Source organism: Pinus tabuliformis, chromosome 2_1 (assembly GCF_031772625.1).
Source record: "Pinus tabuliformis cultivar Carrire ecotype Pingquan chromosome 2_1, CPIR1, whole genome shotgun sequence".
Taxonomy (NCBI): domain Eukaryota; kingdom Viridiplantae; phylum Streptophyta; class Pinopsida; order Pinales; family Pinaceae; genus Pinus; species Pinus tabuliformis.
This window is the reverse complement of record NC_142299.1, coordinates 351,858,744-351,878,843: the sequence shown is the minus strand read 5'-3', so window position 1 is coordinate 351,878,843 and position 20,100 is coordinate 351,858,744. Positions and strand designations below refer to the sequence as shown.

Sequence of the window (20,100 nt, the reverse complement as noted above, 5' to 3'; positions counted from 1 at the left end):
GTTGTGTCGCCCTTGAACAAAGCACTCAAAAGAAAGTCTCTCCTCTATTGGGGTGGGATTTAGATTGACTCAGGAGTGCCTTAACCTTGTTATTGAGTTAGTACTCCTATGATTGGCTACCTCTTCCAATCATATGGAGAGTTTGCTTATGCCTCTTGCATGAAAAACTTATACAGAGTTATCATATGCTACCATATAATCATCATTGAGTCGTGCTTTTGTTCAAGGGAAGTAAACCTGAGTCGGCCTCTCTGCGGTGTCTCTTGACCTATTTTTTAGTCGACCATCCCTAGTTGTCAGTGTCATGTTTTTCATCAAATCAGTTATATTGGTCCTTTGCTCATGCTGGTTTGAGAAGGTCTCCATTGAATTCTTGCTAGCGGGTCTTGTCCTTATCGACTACAACAAATTTCTTTGAGGGCAGATCTAAAGCTGCACCTTGGCCCTATTTTCATTATTGATAGGTCACCTTGTGCTCAACATCAATCAATATCATGGGTCTTTGATTGAGTGGTTGCCCTTGTGTTCGACATCAGCTTTCATTATCACACATTGGGATTCATGCAGTGCCTTGGTTTCCATTTAACCTTATTGGTGGATTCCTCACCTCTGTGTCAACTTTCATTATTGGTTGGTTCGGAGGGTTTCTATTGTGCACTAGCTACATCTTGTGTACGCTGGAAACGTGCTTCGGTTGGGTTACTACATCTTTTTCATCCGATTCCTTCCACGTTATTGGCCTATGCGTTACACTCGTGCTAGATTGATGAAGGATGCCTTAATTCCTTCCTTCTAGCGGATCTTTTCTTATTGACTACAACTTATTTGCTTTGGGAAAAAGATCTAGAGTCCATTTGGCAGTACCTTGGGGTTTGTAGTCATTAGTGGCAGATTCCTTCGCTATCGACAGTGGGAAACCATCATTGTCTCCTGATTGATAGATTCTTTCAAGTGTTCGACTTCAGCTCATTCATTCGCACTTGTTAGATTGTACTGGGTACCTTGACTCTCATTATCATTATCAGTAAGTAGTCTCGCATTTGTTAACGGTATACATCAATGACCGGCAATCAAATGATTTCTCATGTGGTCGACCTCAGATCATTCATTCCCATTGTGTAGAAATGTACCGCAGTGGTTGGTGAAGACCTCGGGTTGCATCAACATGTTTTGGTTCACTTGTCAGTTGCTCCTATTGCTACTAGTTGACACCATCCACCTTATATGTTGCAGTTCTTCATAGCGACATCTTATATGCTAACATCTGAGTTGCGATGTAGTATCATTTTATTCCATCATGTTTATTTGGTACTATTGAGATTAGTTTTTGACATCAGTGACCAACTTCATCCTTTAGCATCATTGATCGTCTTCTTATATGTGATATCCAGACATGTACTTTTTCGATCACGATCAGATGATCCATTATGTACTTTCAATTCCTTTATACTAGTATACATATTGGATCTGCTTATACTTGATATGTGGACATGCTTTACTTTCTCTGAGCATGGGTATGCTTGCCTCAGACAACATTTTCTTTCTGATCTCTTTTGATGGCTTGGCAGGCTGAATTTTGGTGAAGTCCTTCTCAGTCTTGACATGATTCTTTCCATACACTTAATACATTTCGGCCATCTGTTATGGTACCCCTTCTAACCTCATATATTAGGGGGCATCTGTTATAGCACCATTTACCACTCTTGGTATATGTGATGCTTTCTTTATGGCCTAGGGCAACCCCTCCTTCAAGACTTGGTCCAAATATATAAAAAGAAGTGTTTTATTCCCTATAAGCTACTTTTCCCTAAGATAAAAGTGTGTACACGTGGGTCAGTCAATACCCAACCCGCGTATATGTATTAAAACACTTAAAAAAATTAAATTTCCTTAATTATGGGCGGAGTTCAGGGGTTTTACCTATTGACTACCTCCTATTGCCCATGGCCCAACTATTTCCCAACTAAAAAACTAATTGGGAGAGGTATAAATAGACCTCCATAGGAAGGATTTAAGGGGGAGAAGAGATAGAGTTATTATATTGAGATTATCCCTGACTAAGTCTAATGAATCCCTGTGCCTCATGCACTTCCCCAAGCTTCATGAAACCCTTGTTTCGTTGATTATAAATATCCTCCCTTTTGCTGGTGATGGAAGACTATTGTTGAAGGCTAGGATAGGACGAATCTAGAGGATGGTTCTGCTTGGAGCCATAAGAAGACTCAGGTGAATTCTCTCCATGTTATTTATAGCTTACTTCAATTAAAGAAATGATGTCTTGTTTCCAAAATTAACTATGTTTATGCATCAAATTATGTTTTAATTCGTATATGAATGTCGTTTTGATGTATGATCAATCATTTGTTTATATGATATAAAGTTAATTTCATGAATATTCTTTACTTCTATACTGCTATATATGTTTGAATTGAATGATTTTCAGGTTTGAAGAACATTGGGAGTTGCAGAGGGTCTGAACCCTGTGGGACCTAATCGAACAAAGGAAATCTGGGTACGGTAACTCTTACGTAGTTTGATAATATAATCATCTTGCCTAAGTTGTATGAGTATTTCTTGTTGTAGATTGCTTCTACTCTGTTGGTGTTCTAACCCAAAGCCCTAGGGTGCTTTCACCCGAAACAATTCTTGCAGGGTATTTTTTGCCCATTCCAACTGATTGGAGTATTGTTTTATGTCTGGCCTAGAAGCATGAACGTAGGGAGTATTCTTATTGTCCACTCTAAGTTTTGAAACAATTGCACAAGGGGTCATAAGAACATGTGAAGCTCAAGCTGAAATTCATTTCCTTTATTATCTTGTCTACCTCCTCACCTGATGTCTTTGTGTTGCACACAAATGGGCCCACCTGTGTTTTAATCCTGAATTTTTCCTTCTTCTTTGCTACTACAAAGTGGATATCATATGAGTTCAAAATTATTCTGATATATGCTAGTGAAAAGATCCTCATTGGGAGGTACTTGGGGAGCTTGTAGGGGGCCAATTCACATCCATAGACTCTAATCTCTGTGTAGTTTTGGTAGAGGTGCCATTCTCCGATCTTTTCTTCGTCTGATAGATGTATTATTCATTTGATCTCCTCACTGATCCTAGGCTGCACTGTACTATAGAGAATGTTCATAACTGGATGAACAAAGTCTTCTATAAATTGCTTGTAGGTGAATTATTGTTGTTATTTCATGACCAATGAGGTCCAAAAGATCACTAGTTTTCGTTCCCCTGCATCATCCAATTTCTGCAATGAAAAATTGAAATTTTCTACTTGATAGTAGATGAAGATGTAAATTAAAATAGAGATGTAACTGAACACCTACTCTGTGGGAAACTTGATGAACTTCTAATAGATATTGTTAGCCAAGAATTGACTGAAATTGAAAATTGTAGAGGGCTTGCTGTTTGTGGAAAATGTGGAAAGGAATCATAAAATGGGCTCATCTAACCATAGATCAAAATGGTAGCCTAGAATCTGAGAAAGGATAGAAATAATATGCTTGGCCTGATCAGGGAAAATTGAAGAAGGATAAGGAGGATTCTTCTTGGGCAATTGGGAATTCTCTGGCAAGAAAATCTTAAAAATTCTAGCTCTGGTGGAAAAATCTAGCTTTTGATAAAGCTGGGTGAGGGTTTCTATGGAGAAAGGGGCAAAATTTTCCATAGAAGGGGCCAACATCATTTGGTCAATAGATTTGGTTGTAATGGTGAACAAAACATCACCTGTAGGGGAAATTATGGCTCTTTGGGCAGGGACATAACAAGCCTGGCATCTTTTGGTAAATTCTGGGGCTTGAAATGTCAAAGGAAAGATATAGTGGGGGAGGTTTGAATCCAAGAGTCCTATCTCATAAGTTTTATCATTGTGTTTATCCTCTAACCAGCAATATAACTTGAGGAAATCACAGTCATAGAGTGTTTTAGTTATCTGGTAATCCTTGTCTGCTAATGGTGTATGATCCAGGTCTATAGAAGGTGGAATTAATGGCCTGGTCCTGGGTCTTGGTTTTAGGAGGAATGACTGTAGCAGTTTCTGAACAAAATGAATACACAAAGGAGGCTTACCGGGCTCAGAAAAGATAATAGTCTGTGAGGCGAAAAATAACAGGGAGATCAACGAATGTCGGGATGCTGGTGGCGAAGAAGCTTTGGTGAAGGTCGCTACAGGAAATGATGAATAATAGAAAGCAATGAGAAGTAAATATTGAGCATAACGGGCTTGGGATTTATTTTAACGCAAAGGCAAAGTCCCGTTGGGAATGGTGCAGGGCCGTTACTAAACAGTTACGCGGGAAAATTAAATGAGAAATGGGTATTAAGTAGGAAGGCATTTAATTCAAGCAATAGTGTAGACTGGTGGAATGCGGAGAGTGGTGGAGGGGGAGTGGTGGGGGCGTGACAAGAATGAATACGGGATAGGCAGTTTCTAGAGGGGGTGATGGGCAGTAAGTGGTATCAGTAGGGGGGGCTCGAAATCATCGTGACGCGCCACGTAGGGAGTAGGGCCCGATGGAAGAAACTGCCTTCCAGACACCCGCCGGTGGTAAAGGGAGAATGCGAAAGGGGGGGACAAAAAAAGACAATGGTCATGGATTGTTAGGCCCCTATAATACTAGTGTAACCCCTTATTGTTATTAGTATAATTCACTTATTATATTGATGTACCCATGTAGTGCCTATATTGTTACTATTGTGCCCCATAGAAGCCCACTATTGTTATTATTGTGCCCTTACATTATTATTGTTATGTCGGCTCTGATTATGTTATGACCCCTTAGACTCCTATATATAGAAAGGAGGTATTTTCATTTGTATCATCAAAGAATTGTTCATTTATGTAATGTAAAGGACGTTTCCCCCTCGAAGAGGATGAATTCTAAGGCATTGATCTATCTTTTCTTGAGCTGGTTTCATAACATTTGGTATCAGAGCTTTGGATTCTAGGGTTTCGCTGCTCCAAATAGGTCATCGTGGCATTTTCACTATAAATTGTTTTCTGCAACGTTTCAGAAGTTGCAAAAAAATCCCATTTGAGAAGACATCGCACGGAACCTCAGGTCTGAATTTCAGAGCTTTTTGCGCTATATTTGCGGAGATATGATCTGAGGAACTTGGTCTTTTTGCGGACTCCTAAATTACATTCCAAACATGTGACCTGGGGAAAATCATCATAACTGTCTCACTGGGGATCAGATTGAAATTTCGTAAGAAGGTGCAGAAAGAGGAAGGACTGTAGTTTCTTGTATGCATTTTTCCGATCCAAAGGTCGAAACAGTGACACATGGCACTTCATACAAGTTCGCTCTTCTAGAAAGGTCTATAATCAGGTCATCTTGGGAGATTGTGTATAACTCTTCCTTAGAGAATCCAATTTGGATCAGACTGGTGGCATTAGAAAGAGGACACCGAGGGCTACTATAGATCACAATTTTAGAACTTAAAGATCTGAAAGTACAGAGTTACAGTCGTTTCAAGGTCGAGCTCCTAAAATCAAGAAAAAGCAAGATGAGGAAGTTTGATGGCAAGGATCCAGTAAATTGGATACTTTAGATGGAGCAATATTTTGATCTACATGGTGTAAAACTGTTACAAAAGGTATGTATTGCATCTTCATATTTAGAACCAGATCAATTTTTATGGTACAAAGGGCTTTGTTCTCGTAAACAACTTGTTACGTGGTCAATTTTCACGGAGGAAATGATAGCACATTATGAGGATACAAAGAGCAACACCTTCTTTAGAGAAACACCACAACAATTGGAAAGAGTAAAAGGGCTTTGTGACATAGTGGAAAGAAAAATTATGGAAATCAGGAAGCATACCCCTCACAACTATAAAGATGGAAGTGTTGTTTCTCCTAGCCTTCCACAACCTACAAGGGTTACACCACAACAATTGGAAGAAAAAAGAGAAAAAAGGCTTTGTTACAATTGTGATAGAAAATGCACTAAAGGTCATAAGTGTGATGAGAAGAAATTATTTTACATAGAATATGAAGAGGAGGAAGAAAAGGATCAAGAAACATCAAAAGAAGAAGATATATGCCAGGACCCCACCCCAGAGAAAGAAGAAATGAATCAGACCATATCTTATAAAGCATTGGCAAGAATTACCACTCCTCAAACTCTCAAGATAGAAGGACATATTAAGAAGAAAAATGTGCAAGAAGTGAAAGATCACATCGAGAAAGAAGAAATGAATCCAACCATATCTTGTAATTCATTGTTTGAAATTACCACTCCTCAAACTATCAAGATAGAAGGACATATCAAGAAGAAAAATGTTCAAGAAGTGAAAGATCACATCAAGCGTCAAGAAATGAATCCGACCATATCTTGTAAAGGATTGGAAGAAATTACCACTCCTCAAACTTTAGAGATAGAAGGACATATCAAGAAGAAAAAGGTTCAAGCAGTGAAAGATCACATCGAGCATCAACAACAAGTTCTCCAACTTTTAAAGGATAACGCCACTTCGGTGCAAAATCAAATGAAACAACAGGTAGATCAACATTGTAGTGAAAAATGTTTTGATGTAGGTGATTGGGTATTTTTACTGCTACATCTCAAGCAAGCTATTTATGAGAAGGAAATGTTGGCAATACTACATGCACTTAAAAAATGGCGACCTTACCGAATGGGAAGACTCTTCAAGGATGAGGATGTGGAAGCATTGTTTTGTGCTATTTATATTATCCAAACAGATTGGATAAACGAAGCAAGGGATGAATGGAAGAAGGACGAAGAAGTATGGCCACTTATTCAAAAGTTGCAAAAGATCCCAATTCAAACAATATTTCCAAAAATTGAAGAGGAAGGAAAAATCATATTGGAACCTGGAGCAGTCACAGAAACAAGAACCCGACAACTACAAAGTCGATCAATTTCAGAGTATCTCACCAAGTGGAAGAACTTATCCGCTGAATATTCCACATGGGTGGGCAAGAATTTTATACAGAAGCATCAAGAACTACTCAAGCGTTGAGAACAACGCTTTTTGAAGGAGAGGGGCATGTTAGGCCCCTATACTACTAGTGTAACCCCTTATTGTTATTAGTATAACCCACTTATTATATTGATGTACCCATGTAGTGCCTATATTGTTACTATTGTGCCCCATAGAAGCCCACTATTGTTATTATTGTGCCCTTACATTATTATTGTTATGTCGGCTATGATTATGTTATGACCCCTTAGACTCCTATTTATAGAAAGGAGGTATTTTCATTTGTATCATCCAAGAATTGTTCATTTATGTAATGTAAAGGAGGTTGCCTCCTCGAAGAGGCTGAATTCTAAGGCGTTGATCTATCTTTTCTATCTTTTCTTGAGCTGGTTTCATAACATGGATGGAGCGGGGGACCAGATCCCAAGGTTTCGAAGGTGATTGAGGGTTAATGACAAACGACAAAATATTTTTCTGCTTACGCTTGTATGATTTTCTTTTCAAAATTAGGATAAAGGGGAAATATAAGGTAATGAAAAATTTTATCCCCGCGCATATAATTATCCTTTAAACTTAGGATAAGCGATTAATAATAAACATTTTGCAATACATAATGCATAGTTTGCACTTCTTCCCCATTTTCCCTATCCTCAAACTTAAGATAAAATTTATGCATGCTGATATTTAAGAAAACCACCTAATCTACCTACCCTTAGCTAGACTAGCATTTTTTATTTTAATCTCTAGGGTGCACTTAGAATAGAAAACCCATTTTTATTTTTGTTTTATGCAGAAAGAAAAACTATCTAACTTACCCCTTGTTTCTCCTATTGACCCAGATTGAACAGTTGGATCAACGTCATTTTCTACCTAACTAATGATTTACCTAGATTAAACTGTAAAATAAACCTTTATTATGTATCTAATTTATAGAAATTTAAAGAAGTCTAATCATGATTAAGCAATATGACTAAACTAAAGCAAGTGATTGTGGCATTTTGATCAAGCTGCACACAACTTTATTTTAGAGAAGTGAAGCAAAAAACTATGTATGAGTAGTGGAATTTAGACTTGCAACACTTTCAATATTATTCTCTTTTTGATTTTCTTTCTTTTTTGGTGGGGTTTAATCTTTTCTCTTTATTTTTCTTCTTTATACCCTCTTTTCATTTTTTATTCTATTTTTCTTTTTTATTTGGAAATCATTCACAGATGACAAGCATTTACAAAATAAGATTCCTGAGATACATCACTAAATTACCTTGAGATCCTATAAATTATAGGACCCTAACAGTGGCTCTAGTTGGGGATGGCACTCTCCTTGTGAAGTTCCAAGAACATATGATCAGTAGCCTTGAGTTATTATTTCAACAATATCCACCTCTGATTTCTTTCTTATAGTATTTATGGTAACTCTTCAATAGAAGCTCAAGTCCTTCTCTACGGGCTTCAACTTCTGCTAATAGGTAACCCAATCACACAATAAAGACAATGATATATAAAATGATAAACTGTAAGAAAATCTCTAATTCTCAAAGAAATAATATTTGAGAATCCTGCCATTGACAGGTCCACCAGGTAATTTTGTGCCATCTAAATTTCTAATAAATATGCATTATTTCCTTTGAAAGCATAAATGACATAAGGACCCATCCATAGGTTATCAAACTTTCCATGCTTCCCTTTATCCTCTCTTCTTGAATCCCACTTTAAGAATTTGTCACCAATGGTGAAATCATCTGCCTTTGTCCTTCTATCATTTTTTTTTTTAATATTCTCATGAATGACTTGAGCCTTATTATAAACTTCTTCTCTGGATTGCTGCAACTGGATAGTTTGATCAATCCTCCTTTGAATATCATTGGGATCAACTTGCAATTCTTGAATTAAATTCATGACTGGGACTCCCAAAGAGGATGGAAAAACAACATCCATTCCATAAACCAATTGGTATGGTGACATTCCAATTGATTTCTTTGTGGTGAGCCTATTAGCCCAAAGTGCATTTATGAGATTGCTGCGCCATGGCTTCTTGTTGTGTACTAACAGTTTCTTGATAATGTTTACTAGGCTTTTGTTTGAAGATTTAGCTAGCCCATTACCTTGTGGGTAATAAGCAGTTGAATGCCCCAAAGTAATATGGTATTTATTACAGAAATCTATCATTTTCTTAGACTTAAAGGTTGCAACATTGTCTATAATAATTTTTTTTGGGCAGCCAAATCTAGGCAAGATGTTTGTTTCCAAGAATTTGATAATCACAACATTGGTGGCTAGTCTAGAAGTAATGGCCTCAATCCATTTGGTAAACTAGTTAGTGGCAGTAAGGATCCATTTATGTTGAGTAGAGGATGGAGGATGGATCTCTCCAATAAAATCCAATCCCCAATGTTGGAAAGGGCTTTCAACACATATAGGCTTCAAAGGTAAAGGAAAAAGTTTTCTTTTTCCCTCAAATATTTGACACTTGTGACAAGAGGTTACCTTTTTATGGACATCTGGAAAAAGTGTAGGCTAGTAAAAACCATCTCTTAGGATCTTATTGGCAGTGGTTTTCCAATAGAGATGGCCACCATAGTCACCTTCATGGAATTCCTGCATAGTTATTTATGCATCATCACTCAAAAGACATTTTAGTAGAAGACCACCAACATCTTTCCAATATAAAACATTTTCTAAGATGCAAAATGTAACTTTTTTTAGTTTCATAAATATAGCCTTTGTTTTTGTTAGATTGAGAGGAGAATTTAAATTAAATAGAACATAAATAAGGTCTTCATACCAAGGTGAGGTCATGAAATCCTCATCTAGTTGTGGAGTTTCCTATTCCTCTTGATCATTCAATTTAACTACAAAGTTAATATAGAAAGCATTAAAATTAGATTCAACCCTCAATTTGGCTAATCCCTATCCTTTGATGAACTTGTTTGGCTTTATTTCCATGTCATATTCTAGAATGATGGCAATTCATTTGCCTCTTTTGCCATCTGGTCCATTCCGTGTCAAAATATCTTTAACAACAACATTAAGCACATAAGCAATTATATGGGAATGAAGAATATATACTCTAAAATCTTTAATTGCTTTTATCAGTGCAAAAGCATGCTTTTCCATTATATTGCACTTGAGTGCAAAATCCCTTAAATATTTGCTAAAGAAAGCAATGGGTTGTTCATATCCATCAACGTTTTTCTGCAGAAGGACAAATTCAACAATATGTTCGAAATCAAAGGAAAAAATTATAAAATATTTAGTAAAATCGGGGCTAATAAAGGCTGGTGCTTTTGTTAATGCCTGTTTAACCTGGTCAAATGATTGCCTAGCTTCGATGTTCCACCTGATTTTAGAGTCTTATTTTAGCATGTTAGTGATATTTTTGAGAAGTTATGCAAGGTTAGGGATAAATATTCTCAGGAAGTTTATCCTCCCAATAAATGACTTAAGTTCTTTAACATTTATTGGATGATTTATTTTTAGATAGCTTCAATCCTTTTAGGATCAATTCTGATACCTTCCTGTTGTGGCCATCAACAACCCCCCTCTTTGTTTAGTATTAGCAATAACACTAAGCAAAGGGGGACCCTTAATAAAAAATTTTAAAAACATTTTATAAAACTTTTTGTATTCTACTCCTCGAAATTATGTCACATCGCGCGGAGAAGATAAAACATTCCCTTATGAGCATAAAACTGCGAAAAATGCGAAATTCATCGCATCATTAAGTAGCGCTCTTAAATGAAAATCTTAAGAAATCTCTGACGGCCGACATGCGACATCGCATATCACAATATCGCATAAGCAGCACACAATAATTTAACGACTCGTCGTGATCTGCGATAAACGCGATCTGTGATAAACGCGATCTGCGATCTACGATAATCTAATCTGAAAAAATTTGCGATGACACATCCAGGTAATGCGATGACACGATGCTGCTATCGCCCATCGCAAATTTCCTCGGCTCAACATTCAAGAAAAGCTGTCTATAAACCAAAATTGGTCGCACACCTTAAAGGAAATTAATGATCGTACACCAAAGTGTTAATGAAGGACAATTTTGTGTTTTTCGAAGAGTCAGTTCACGATGAGTGTCATGATTTTATACATTCATAGAGGTTAGAGCTTTCGTATCAGTATTTATTATCATTACTCTTTTCCTTTGCGTGAACTGCAAGAATTAAAAACAGGAAACAATATGAAGCAATGAGTAGGAAACATCTAAGGAAAATGGGAAAGCGTCAATGCTCAGAGAACAGAGAAGAGATGCCTTCATAAACGGATGCCGCATGCAACAGAACTGCAGATTCCAGAGTATCACCCAACAGATGCTGATGTCAATAGGTGATTCAACATTTAGGGTCAGAAAGCTCACAAAAGCAGCATGTTTACGAAAAATCCTGAAACTTCTACCCGGTGAAGGAAAAAGCGCTAAAGGCGGAAAACGCACCAGAAAAGCCCGGATCAAAGAACAGAGGCAGTTTTCGATGGCGCGCATCACTAAGAAAATTGTTCAGAAAGCAAAGTCCCTAACCTGCTTAGTCATTCGCAAGGCCGGAAACCAAGATAGTAAAAGCAGAGGCAGTTTGAGAGAAATTTGGGTTACTACCAAGTATACACTCAGTAAACCCACCTAGCCAGAGGAAGATTCTCAAAAATATCTTCTAGTTTGCTAAAATGGTGCCAGTGCTTACCATTTCTATTTGCGTAACTCAAACAAAAGCAGAAGGCAACCAGCCGACTTTACCCAGACAAATGTTGAGTGTTCGCAACATTAAGGAGCAAATACAGAAGTAGTTAGGAATTAGATTCAATTTTTAGAAATAAGTTTGCTTTAGAAGAAGGGTGGTCATTTAAACCGTATCCTAAATTTATGTAATTAAGTTAATTAGTTAGCAGTATTTAAACCCTTATCATGCATTTGGAGAAGGGTCCAGAAATTTGTCAAAAACTTGTCCTCAGAACATGCACTTTTGCACCCTCAGAGGAGGTTTTGATGAATGGATGGATCGAGGTTTATTAATGTTTGCATTTGATGTCTGCTACTGATGTTGCACTTTTGTACTCTTAGTAGATGTTAGAACAAGTAGAGATAAATCATTTTTTCTTGAAGCTTATGAGTAGGACCAGTCATAAATGGTACTTTTATCTCTTGGCCATTTATGCTTATATTCTTAAAGTGATATACAGTTTTAGTTGTTTATATGTTGTTGCATGAATGTATGAGTTACCATTTGGCTCTTTTTTACGGCGGAGCCATTTATTTATGTCTGATATATGAATGATTTATTATGCGATATGCTGTTTTACAACTGTTTTGCCTAACTTTTTATGCAAAGTGGTTTATCTTAATTGATCTCCATTCTTATGATAGCTGAATGATCTTTATTACCAGTTATTGTTTGAAATATTTTTAGATCGCATAATAGAAGAAATACATCCCGAGTTAGCATAGATTAGATGTGCTGTTTTTCATTAGATTACAATAGCATAAAGTTAGTTTAAAAGTTTGAATTAGATTAGCTTTAAGTATCCTTAGATCAATAACATCCAACTGTGCACACACACACACCCTTAGATTGGGAAACTGGTCCCATTATCCCTAGTCGGACCTGCTATACCAAACAGATAAGGAGCTGCCAACCAAGGTCCGGACCGGGTGGGTATCCCCCTTGTTTTTGACCCGATTTTCGGGGCTTCAACATATTTGGCGCTAGAAGGAGGGCCCGGACTATGAATGGCACCTAAATCAAAATCTAAATACCATTCTAAGAGTAAATCGCCCTCACCAACTCCCCCGACTTCCCCACTACGCTTAAATCCAGAGTCAGAAGTCGCTCGAGTATTAACCGCTGCTACATACCCTAATATTTCAGACCGATCGACCATTGAACCTCCTGAAGTTCAAACTCTGATTCACAAACTTCAGAGATTTTCCATTTCTACTCAGAAGTCTGATAAATCTCAAAGCAGCGTGACTTCGCAGTACAATCCTGCTTATACCCTGATGAGATTAAAGAGTGAAAAATTTGGCATCCAACCAACTAAATTGCCTCTCCCCACCAGGAAAAGAGTGAGGAAAACACCACAAGAGTCTGACAGTGAGACTCTTTCATCTACATCGTCCATTTCAACTCCCTCACCGCGAAGTCAACCACCCACATCTTCATTCCAAACCATCATCGAACCGCTTACCGGAACTCCCACAACCCTTCTTCAATCATTTGAGATCATAGTATCCTCATCTTCCCAGCCACAGGGATCATCTTCTGCACTTTCATTCACTAGCAACTCAACGATGGCCCAGTCTCCATGGAATAATCCTGGGGCAATTTTAATGCCTCCACCCTTGAGTCAAATACCGGCCCATCCTGAGAAATGGCTACCCAAATTCAATCCAGAAGCAGGCATGCTAGCAGAAGAACACATAAACAATTTCATGCTTTCTGTCAATCTCAACGGAGTTACTAACGAAGATGCTGTTGTTCGGTTTTTTCCCTATACAATGCAAGGAACAGCTGGGTCATGGTACTTTTCATTACCCTCCGGGTCTATCACAAGTTGAGACATTTTCCAAAGTCAATTCCTTACCAAGTTTGGTGATGACAGATCAACGACAATGTTAATCAATGACCTATCCAATCTTAAAGCCTAGGCTAGAGAACCCATCAAAGATTTCAATTTACGGTTCAATAAGATCCTCAACAAAATTCCCACTGCTTCCCAACCCAACGAAGAAGTACGATGTGAATGGTATATTACGGCCTTACCATCAAACTTAGCAATCTTCATGGATAGGGCAAATAAAACAACCTTAGTTGAAAACTTGACAAAGGCGATAGCAGTAGAGAAACGCGTAATAGCCCTGGAAAAGAGATCTGCGATAGAGGAACGCAAGTCTAAAAAAGTCACCTTCAAGGAAGACTCCAAGAAGAAACAAACGAAAGACCCTTTCGATTTGGAAGGATTGCAGAAAGTATTAAAGACCATGTCCAATGATATGATTGACATAAAAAAACAAGTAGCAAAAACTTCTTCAAAAAAGCCCTATAGAGCTTTTAAAAGAGGTCCTTCAATGGATGTGAAACCACCCAACGCTATTTCAAATGTTGAATCCGAAGAAGAGGAAGAAGAAGAAAGTACCACTGAAGGGCAGACTGATGACGAAGAAGTTGTGGAATTACAAGGAATGTGGGATTTCATCCTCCCACAAGAAGAAGATCAAGAAGCAGTTCCGATTAGCACACGAAGAAAAAATCAACTTGATCCTCCCCAAACTACCCCTAAGAAGAAGAGCGCAAGCTCTACAATAAAAGATAAAGTCGCAACAAAAAAAACGACCACTAAAGCGACTCAACCTAGCCCGGTCCAATCAGATCAAACAACTCCATCAAAAAAACTAATAGTGTCTGATGAAATGGAATACAATATTATTGACGACATGAAAAAGACTAGGGCTAATATTACCCTTTACGAATTGAGCAAATTGAAACATCAACAAAAGATAATGATGAAAGAATTACATGCCGTGCCTATTACATCTTTGCCTACAGCTGTAGCTTCCCACAACATGGGAAGACCTCCGACCAACACGATCAATAAGATTGATCCAAATGACATCGCCTTAATTGGAGGAAGATCAAGGTCTCACACTCCCCCTTTTCTTCTCACTTATGAAATTTTCAATAAAAATGTGCACAATTGTTTGGTAGATTTTGGTGCTTCAACGAATATTTTACCCAGATCAATATGTGCCAAGTTAAATGTTCAACCACAAAAATTCGTAGTGCGCATAGTTCAACTTGATCGATCTCAAGTCGAAGTGATTGGTGAACTTAATCAAGTAACCATAAGATTGTCATCCAACCCGAAGGTATGTCAGGTTATTGACATTCTAGTAGCTGATATCCCAGAATTCTATGGCTTGATTCTTAGCAGGGATTGGTCCAAGAAACTCCATGGATACTTTTCAACCGACTGGTCACACATGTGGTTACCCTACAATGGCAAACCAAATCAAATAAAGGTTGAACGAGAGTTACACCAGAAGTACATAGTAACGGAATTGGAGGGAGAAAACAAAGCAATAGCGTATAACAGCAGTATCATAGGCAATTACTCGGTAGATTCTTTTCTCGGCAATTTCAATGCTCATACATCACCTTACTTAGAAAATTCAGTTTTATCCCAAGTCGAAATTTTTTCCCAAACTGATAATTCAAAGTGTGTTAATTTTGTAGATAAACCTGTAAATACATCTTTGTTTTGGAAATTATATTTTGATGGCTCTAAATCTAATGAAGGAGTAGGAGCAGGATGCATTCTGATTAGTCCAGAAGGAAATAAGACCATGCTTACATGCAGACTCGAATTTGATTGCACAAACAATACAACAGAATATGAAGCCTTGGTGCAAGGCCTATACAAAGCAATCAGGTTGAATGTCAAGTATCTTCAAGTCTTCGGAGACTCTGAGATTGTCGTCAAATAGGTACGTAATACTATACATTGCCTATCAAGTCATTTAAAACATTATCAATCTTTAGTACAATATTTGACTGAGCATTTCATAGCATTCAATATTTCTTCAATCCCAAGACTCCAAAATGCAAGCGCAGACCTTTTGGCTAACGTAGCCTCTAGACTTATTCCCTCCGAAGAGTTTAGTCTAGATAGATTCTCAATAGAATTAATCTTTAGACCATCCATCCCTAACAACATTACAAATTGGAGAGTTACATTCAACGACGATCCTGATATTGTAAATTTCCTCACTTCCGAAGGATCCTACTCCAATCAGATAATTGACGAAGACCATCACGATCGACAAATACAACAAAATGGCACTGATAATGCTATACCTAAATCGGTGGTTAAGTTAGAAGACTTATACGATTTGAAAAATCAGTTTAAAAGGTCTACCAATTCAAAGCTATACAGTTCAACTCTGAACTACGAATTAGTAAACCTAGGGACCGATGATAAACCACAAAACGTTACTCTAGGCATAGGCCTGGCCCCGGAAGAAAAACTAGCGTATATTTGTCTTTTGAGACAATATAAAAATGTCTTTGCCTGGAATTACGATGAGCTGAAGACGTATGACACTTCTATCATTCAGCACACTATTCCTATGATTGACAACGAAAAACCTATCCAACAGAAACTGAGAAAGATCCACCCCAATTTAGAAAATCAGATAAAAACCGAGCTAAATAAGTTATTAAAAGCCAGAGTAATTTTCCCCGTCAGACATTCCAAATGGGTCTCCAATATGGTACCCGTTAGAAAGAAAAACGAAGATATTAGAATCTGCATCAATTTCTGGAATCTCAACAAAGCCTATCAAAAAGACAATTTTCCTCTCCCACCTATGGAGCAGATATTACAGGCAGTAGCAGGCTCAGAACTGATGTCTTTCTTAGATGGATTTTCAGGATATAATCAAGTGCTGGTACATCCCGATGATCAATTGAAAACCACATTCAGAACCAAATGGGGCACATATGCATATTGGAAGATGCGATTTGGTTTGATCAATGCCGGTGCTACATTTCAGAGAGCCATGGACATCGCATTCAAGGGTTTAGTCAATAAATCCGTAGTAATTTATTTGGATGATATAACAGTGTACTCCAAGAAGCGAAGCAACCATCTCAGAGACTTAAAACAGATCTTTCAACAATGTTTAAGGTATGGGATTTCACTTAACCCAAAGAAATCTTTTTTCACATTAAGTGAAGGAAAAATTCTAGGATTCATAATGTCGAAATCTGGTATTCACATTGAGCCTGATAGAATCAAAGAAATTTCTGAAATATACCTACCTCATAATAAAAAAGCCATGCAATCTTTCCTTGGTCAAATCAATTTTTTAAAGAGATTTGTCCCAGATTTTTCACGAATTGTGTCTCCTATGCAAACCATGATTAAAAAGAATTCAAATTTTAAATGGGGTCAAGATGAACATGAGAGTATTATTGATTTCAAGGAAGCAATGGGGTACCAGATCCGAGAGCTAGGGTTTATGTGGTCCAGCATTTGAGACAGTGCTGGAACAACACAGAGTCAGATTGGCAGCACTGTTTCGAAAGGGGCAAGTGCTGTCGGACTGGATGGGAGCAGAGGGGTCCAGTGGGACCCCAACTTTTAAGCAGATTGTCATGCAGAAGCAGCAAGAGAAAATGAAAGAGGGAGTCAGAATAGATGGAATGAATAGCAAGATGCAGAATAGCAGAAAAAACAAGGAAAAGACACCAATGAAGCCTGACAAGACAGACATTCCCTCAGAAGTCAGGAATATAGAGAAGCAGAACCGAGTAAACGCAAAAGACAAAACGGCCGCAAAGCTTCAACCCTAAGGAAACGAGGAGGAACGACCAGAAGAAGACAAAGAGCCAAAAAACAACAACGAGGATCAACCGAAGAAGGAGGGGGGGACCAGCACGAACCCCAACAAGACCTCCATGACTAGTAATGCCTGTAAGCCCAAGAAAAAAGACAACCTAAGGGTAATAATCATTGACCCTGAAATCCAGGCTTACAGGGAGAACATGGCTGAACATGCCATCATTTGTAAATTTATGGGAGTATGGCCGTCTGAAAGGACTCTGTGCCAATGGATAAGACAACAATGGAAGCTGAAAGGGGATGTGTAGTTGCACCTGGGGGCTAAAGGATTTTTCACAGTAGTCTTTACAAGTCTAGAAGATAAAGACAGAGTATTCGAAGGTGGCCCTTATTTCCTAGCAGCAGCAGACTTGTATATGAGACCTTGGAAGCCAAACTTTGTCCCGGAAAAGGAATCTTTTACTCAAGTCCCGGTTTGGATCAGACTATTCTCTCTCCCAATAGACTATTGGGGATTGAATGCCTTAAAGCAAATAGGTGATAAGCTGGGCACCTTTGTCAAAGCCTCAGAGGCCACCATGCAGAAAAGATACACTTCATACGCTAGAATCTGTGTGGAACTGGATGTGTCCGACGCACTACATGAAGGTTTATGGCTTGAGTACAGGGATGAGGAATACTTTCAAGCCTTAGACTATGAGCAAATACCGTTCAGGTGTCGTAAATGCCATGAGCATGGGCATCTGATAAGGGACTGTCCACTGAATAGAAAGGAGGTAGAAGATGAGAAAATACAAAACAACAAAGACAAGAACAATTTCACCAAACCAAAGAACAGGAAGCGAGACAACAGAAGAAGATCTAATAAAGGTAGCACAGAAAGAAACTACTTCAGCAACCCCTTTGAGATCTTGGATCTTGAGACTGATTCGGAGGACAAGCAAAACATACCTAATGTGGAGGCAGGGCAAGAAGATCAGGAAGAACCAGCAAGAAAAGGAAATACGGAAGGAGAATTTAATAATGAAATCCACATGCAAGAAAGAACAGCCGAAACGGAAGAAGAAACAGAAATGTTAACCAGTGAGGCGGGGAGCGAGGATCTCGAGCTGGAAGAAACCCTAGCTATGGAAGGAATGGAACTAACAACGATTGTAGAAAGCTGGAGAGCAACAGGGATTGAAGCAGTACCGGAGGAAGAAATCAAGAAGGTCAATGATCTCTTCATAGCACGACAGAATGCAGAACTAGAAAAACATAAGAGAAAGTTAGGCATAATCAAAGGAAGCAGCCCACATTATAAAGCACTCCTGGGAAAAACCTCCAGTTCAAGGCATAAACGTCATAGAGGCCGCAAATCAAGCGGAGAACTTTTTCAAGAGATTGGTGAGATGCTGCTTAACATAGGTAAGATAAAGCAGCTAAGTGATTTTCCGTCCTTCCAACTAACCGTTTAATTATGAAGATTGTCTCATGGAACGCAAGGGGGATCAACAGCCAGGCTAAACAGAGAATTCTGAAGCGGCAGATGCAGAAATACAACCCGGATATGTTGTTTCTACAAGAGACCAAATGTAACAGAGTCATCATAGACAGCCTACGAAACAAGGTGGGAAGGAGTTTTGAAGTCCTAGAGATCGAGAGCCAAGGGCGAGAAGGAGGCTTAGCTACATTTTGGGACACAAGGAAGTACCAGATTCTAACAGCTGAGGCAAGCAAAAACTACATAGCACTGGAATTTCAACCAACAGGTAACTCTAAATCTTTCCTTTGCATCAATGTATATAGCCCTCAGAAGTTAGAAGATAAGATAAGTTTCCTAGATTCGTTATCCAAACTTATAGAAAGGCACCCTGATGCTAATTACATATTGGGGGGAGATTTCAATATGATCACATCCCTCCTGGAGAAAAAAGGAGGCCTCAGAAAACTAAACAGGGATGCGGAGGCATTCATTAGTTTCATTGACAATGCCAGAATGGTAGATGTATTCCCTAAAAGTGGTAAATTTACCTGGAACAACAGAAGGGGGGGTGAAAGATTAATAGCATCCAGACTGGATCATTTCGTAGTCTCGGAAAGCATAATTTTAGATGGAACAGTAGTTGAATCAAACATCCTCCCAAGTGGAGGGTCGGACCATTAGCCGATCTCACTAACTGTCGAGCTTCAGGGCTCCCCCAGGAATAAACCCTTTAGGTTCGAAAAGTTCTGGATAGAACACCCCAACTTTCTCTCAATGGTGGAAAAGTGGTGGTCAGAACCTTTAGATGAAACAGGATCCAAAATGTTCAATCTTCAAAAGAAACTAAAAAACATCAAAATAAGGTTAAAAGATTGGAATAAAACAGTATTTGGAAATATCTTTCAGGAGAAGATTACCATCGAAAATAAGCTGGAACAAATTCAAAAGGATGTTGTGGCAGGTTGCAGAAATGAAGAGACTTTGAGCAAGAAAAAGAGATTACCCAGCAGTGGCACAACAGATGCAAGCAGGAAGAATCCTTATGGAGGCAGAAATCAAGAATTCTATGGTTGAAGGAAGGGGAGCAAAATACTAAGTTCTTCCATAGATCAACCATGGATTACAGAAGTGCCAACAAAATCTTAGAATTAAAAAACAGTGAGGGAGAACTCCTTAGAAATCATAACGAGATATCTGCTTCCCTATCGGATCACTTCAGCTTCATAGCGCAAGAACCAGGGATCAACAGAGAGGAAGCTATCAAAGAAATTACTAATGTCATACCTAAATCCATCACAGAGGATCAGAACTGGGCCCTAAGAAGAGAAATCACC

At 38.4% G+C, this 20,100-nt stretch overlaps 1 protein-coding gene across 1 annotated transcript; it reads left to right on the top strand.

The window, feature by feature from the left end:
• The first annotated feature begins 18,760 nt into the window (after positions 1 to 18,760).
• Positions 18,761 to 19,447, top strand: LOC149200303 (uncharacterized). Its single transcript, XM_089400907.1, has one exon. It carries the CDS (start codon positions 18,761 to 18,763, stop codon positions 19,445 to 19,447), a length of 687 nt encoding a protein of 228 aa, XP_089257033.1.
• The last annotated feature ends 653 nt before the right edge of the window (positions 19,448 to 20,100 follow it).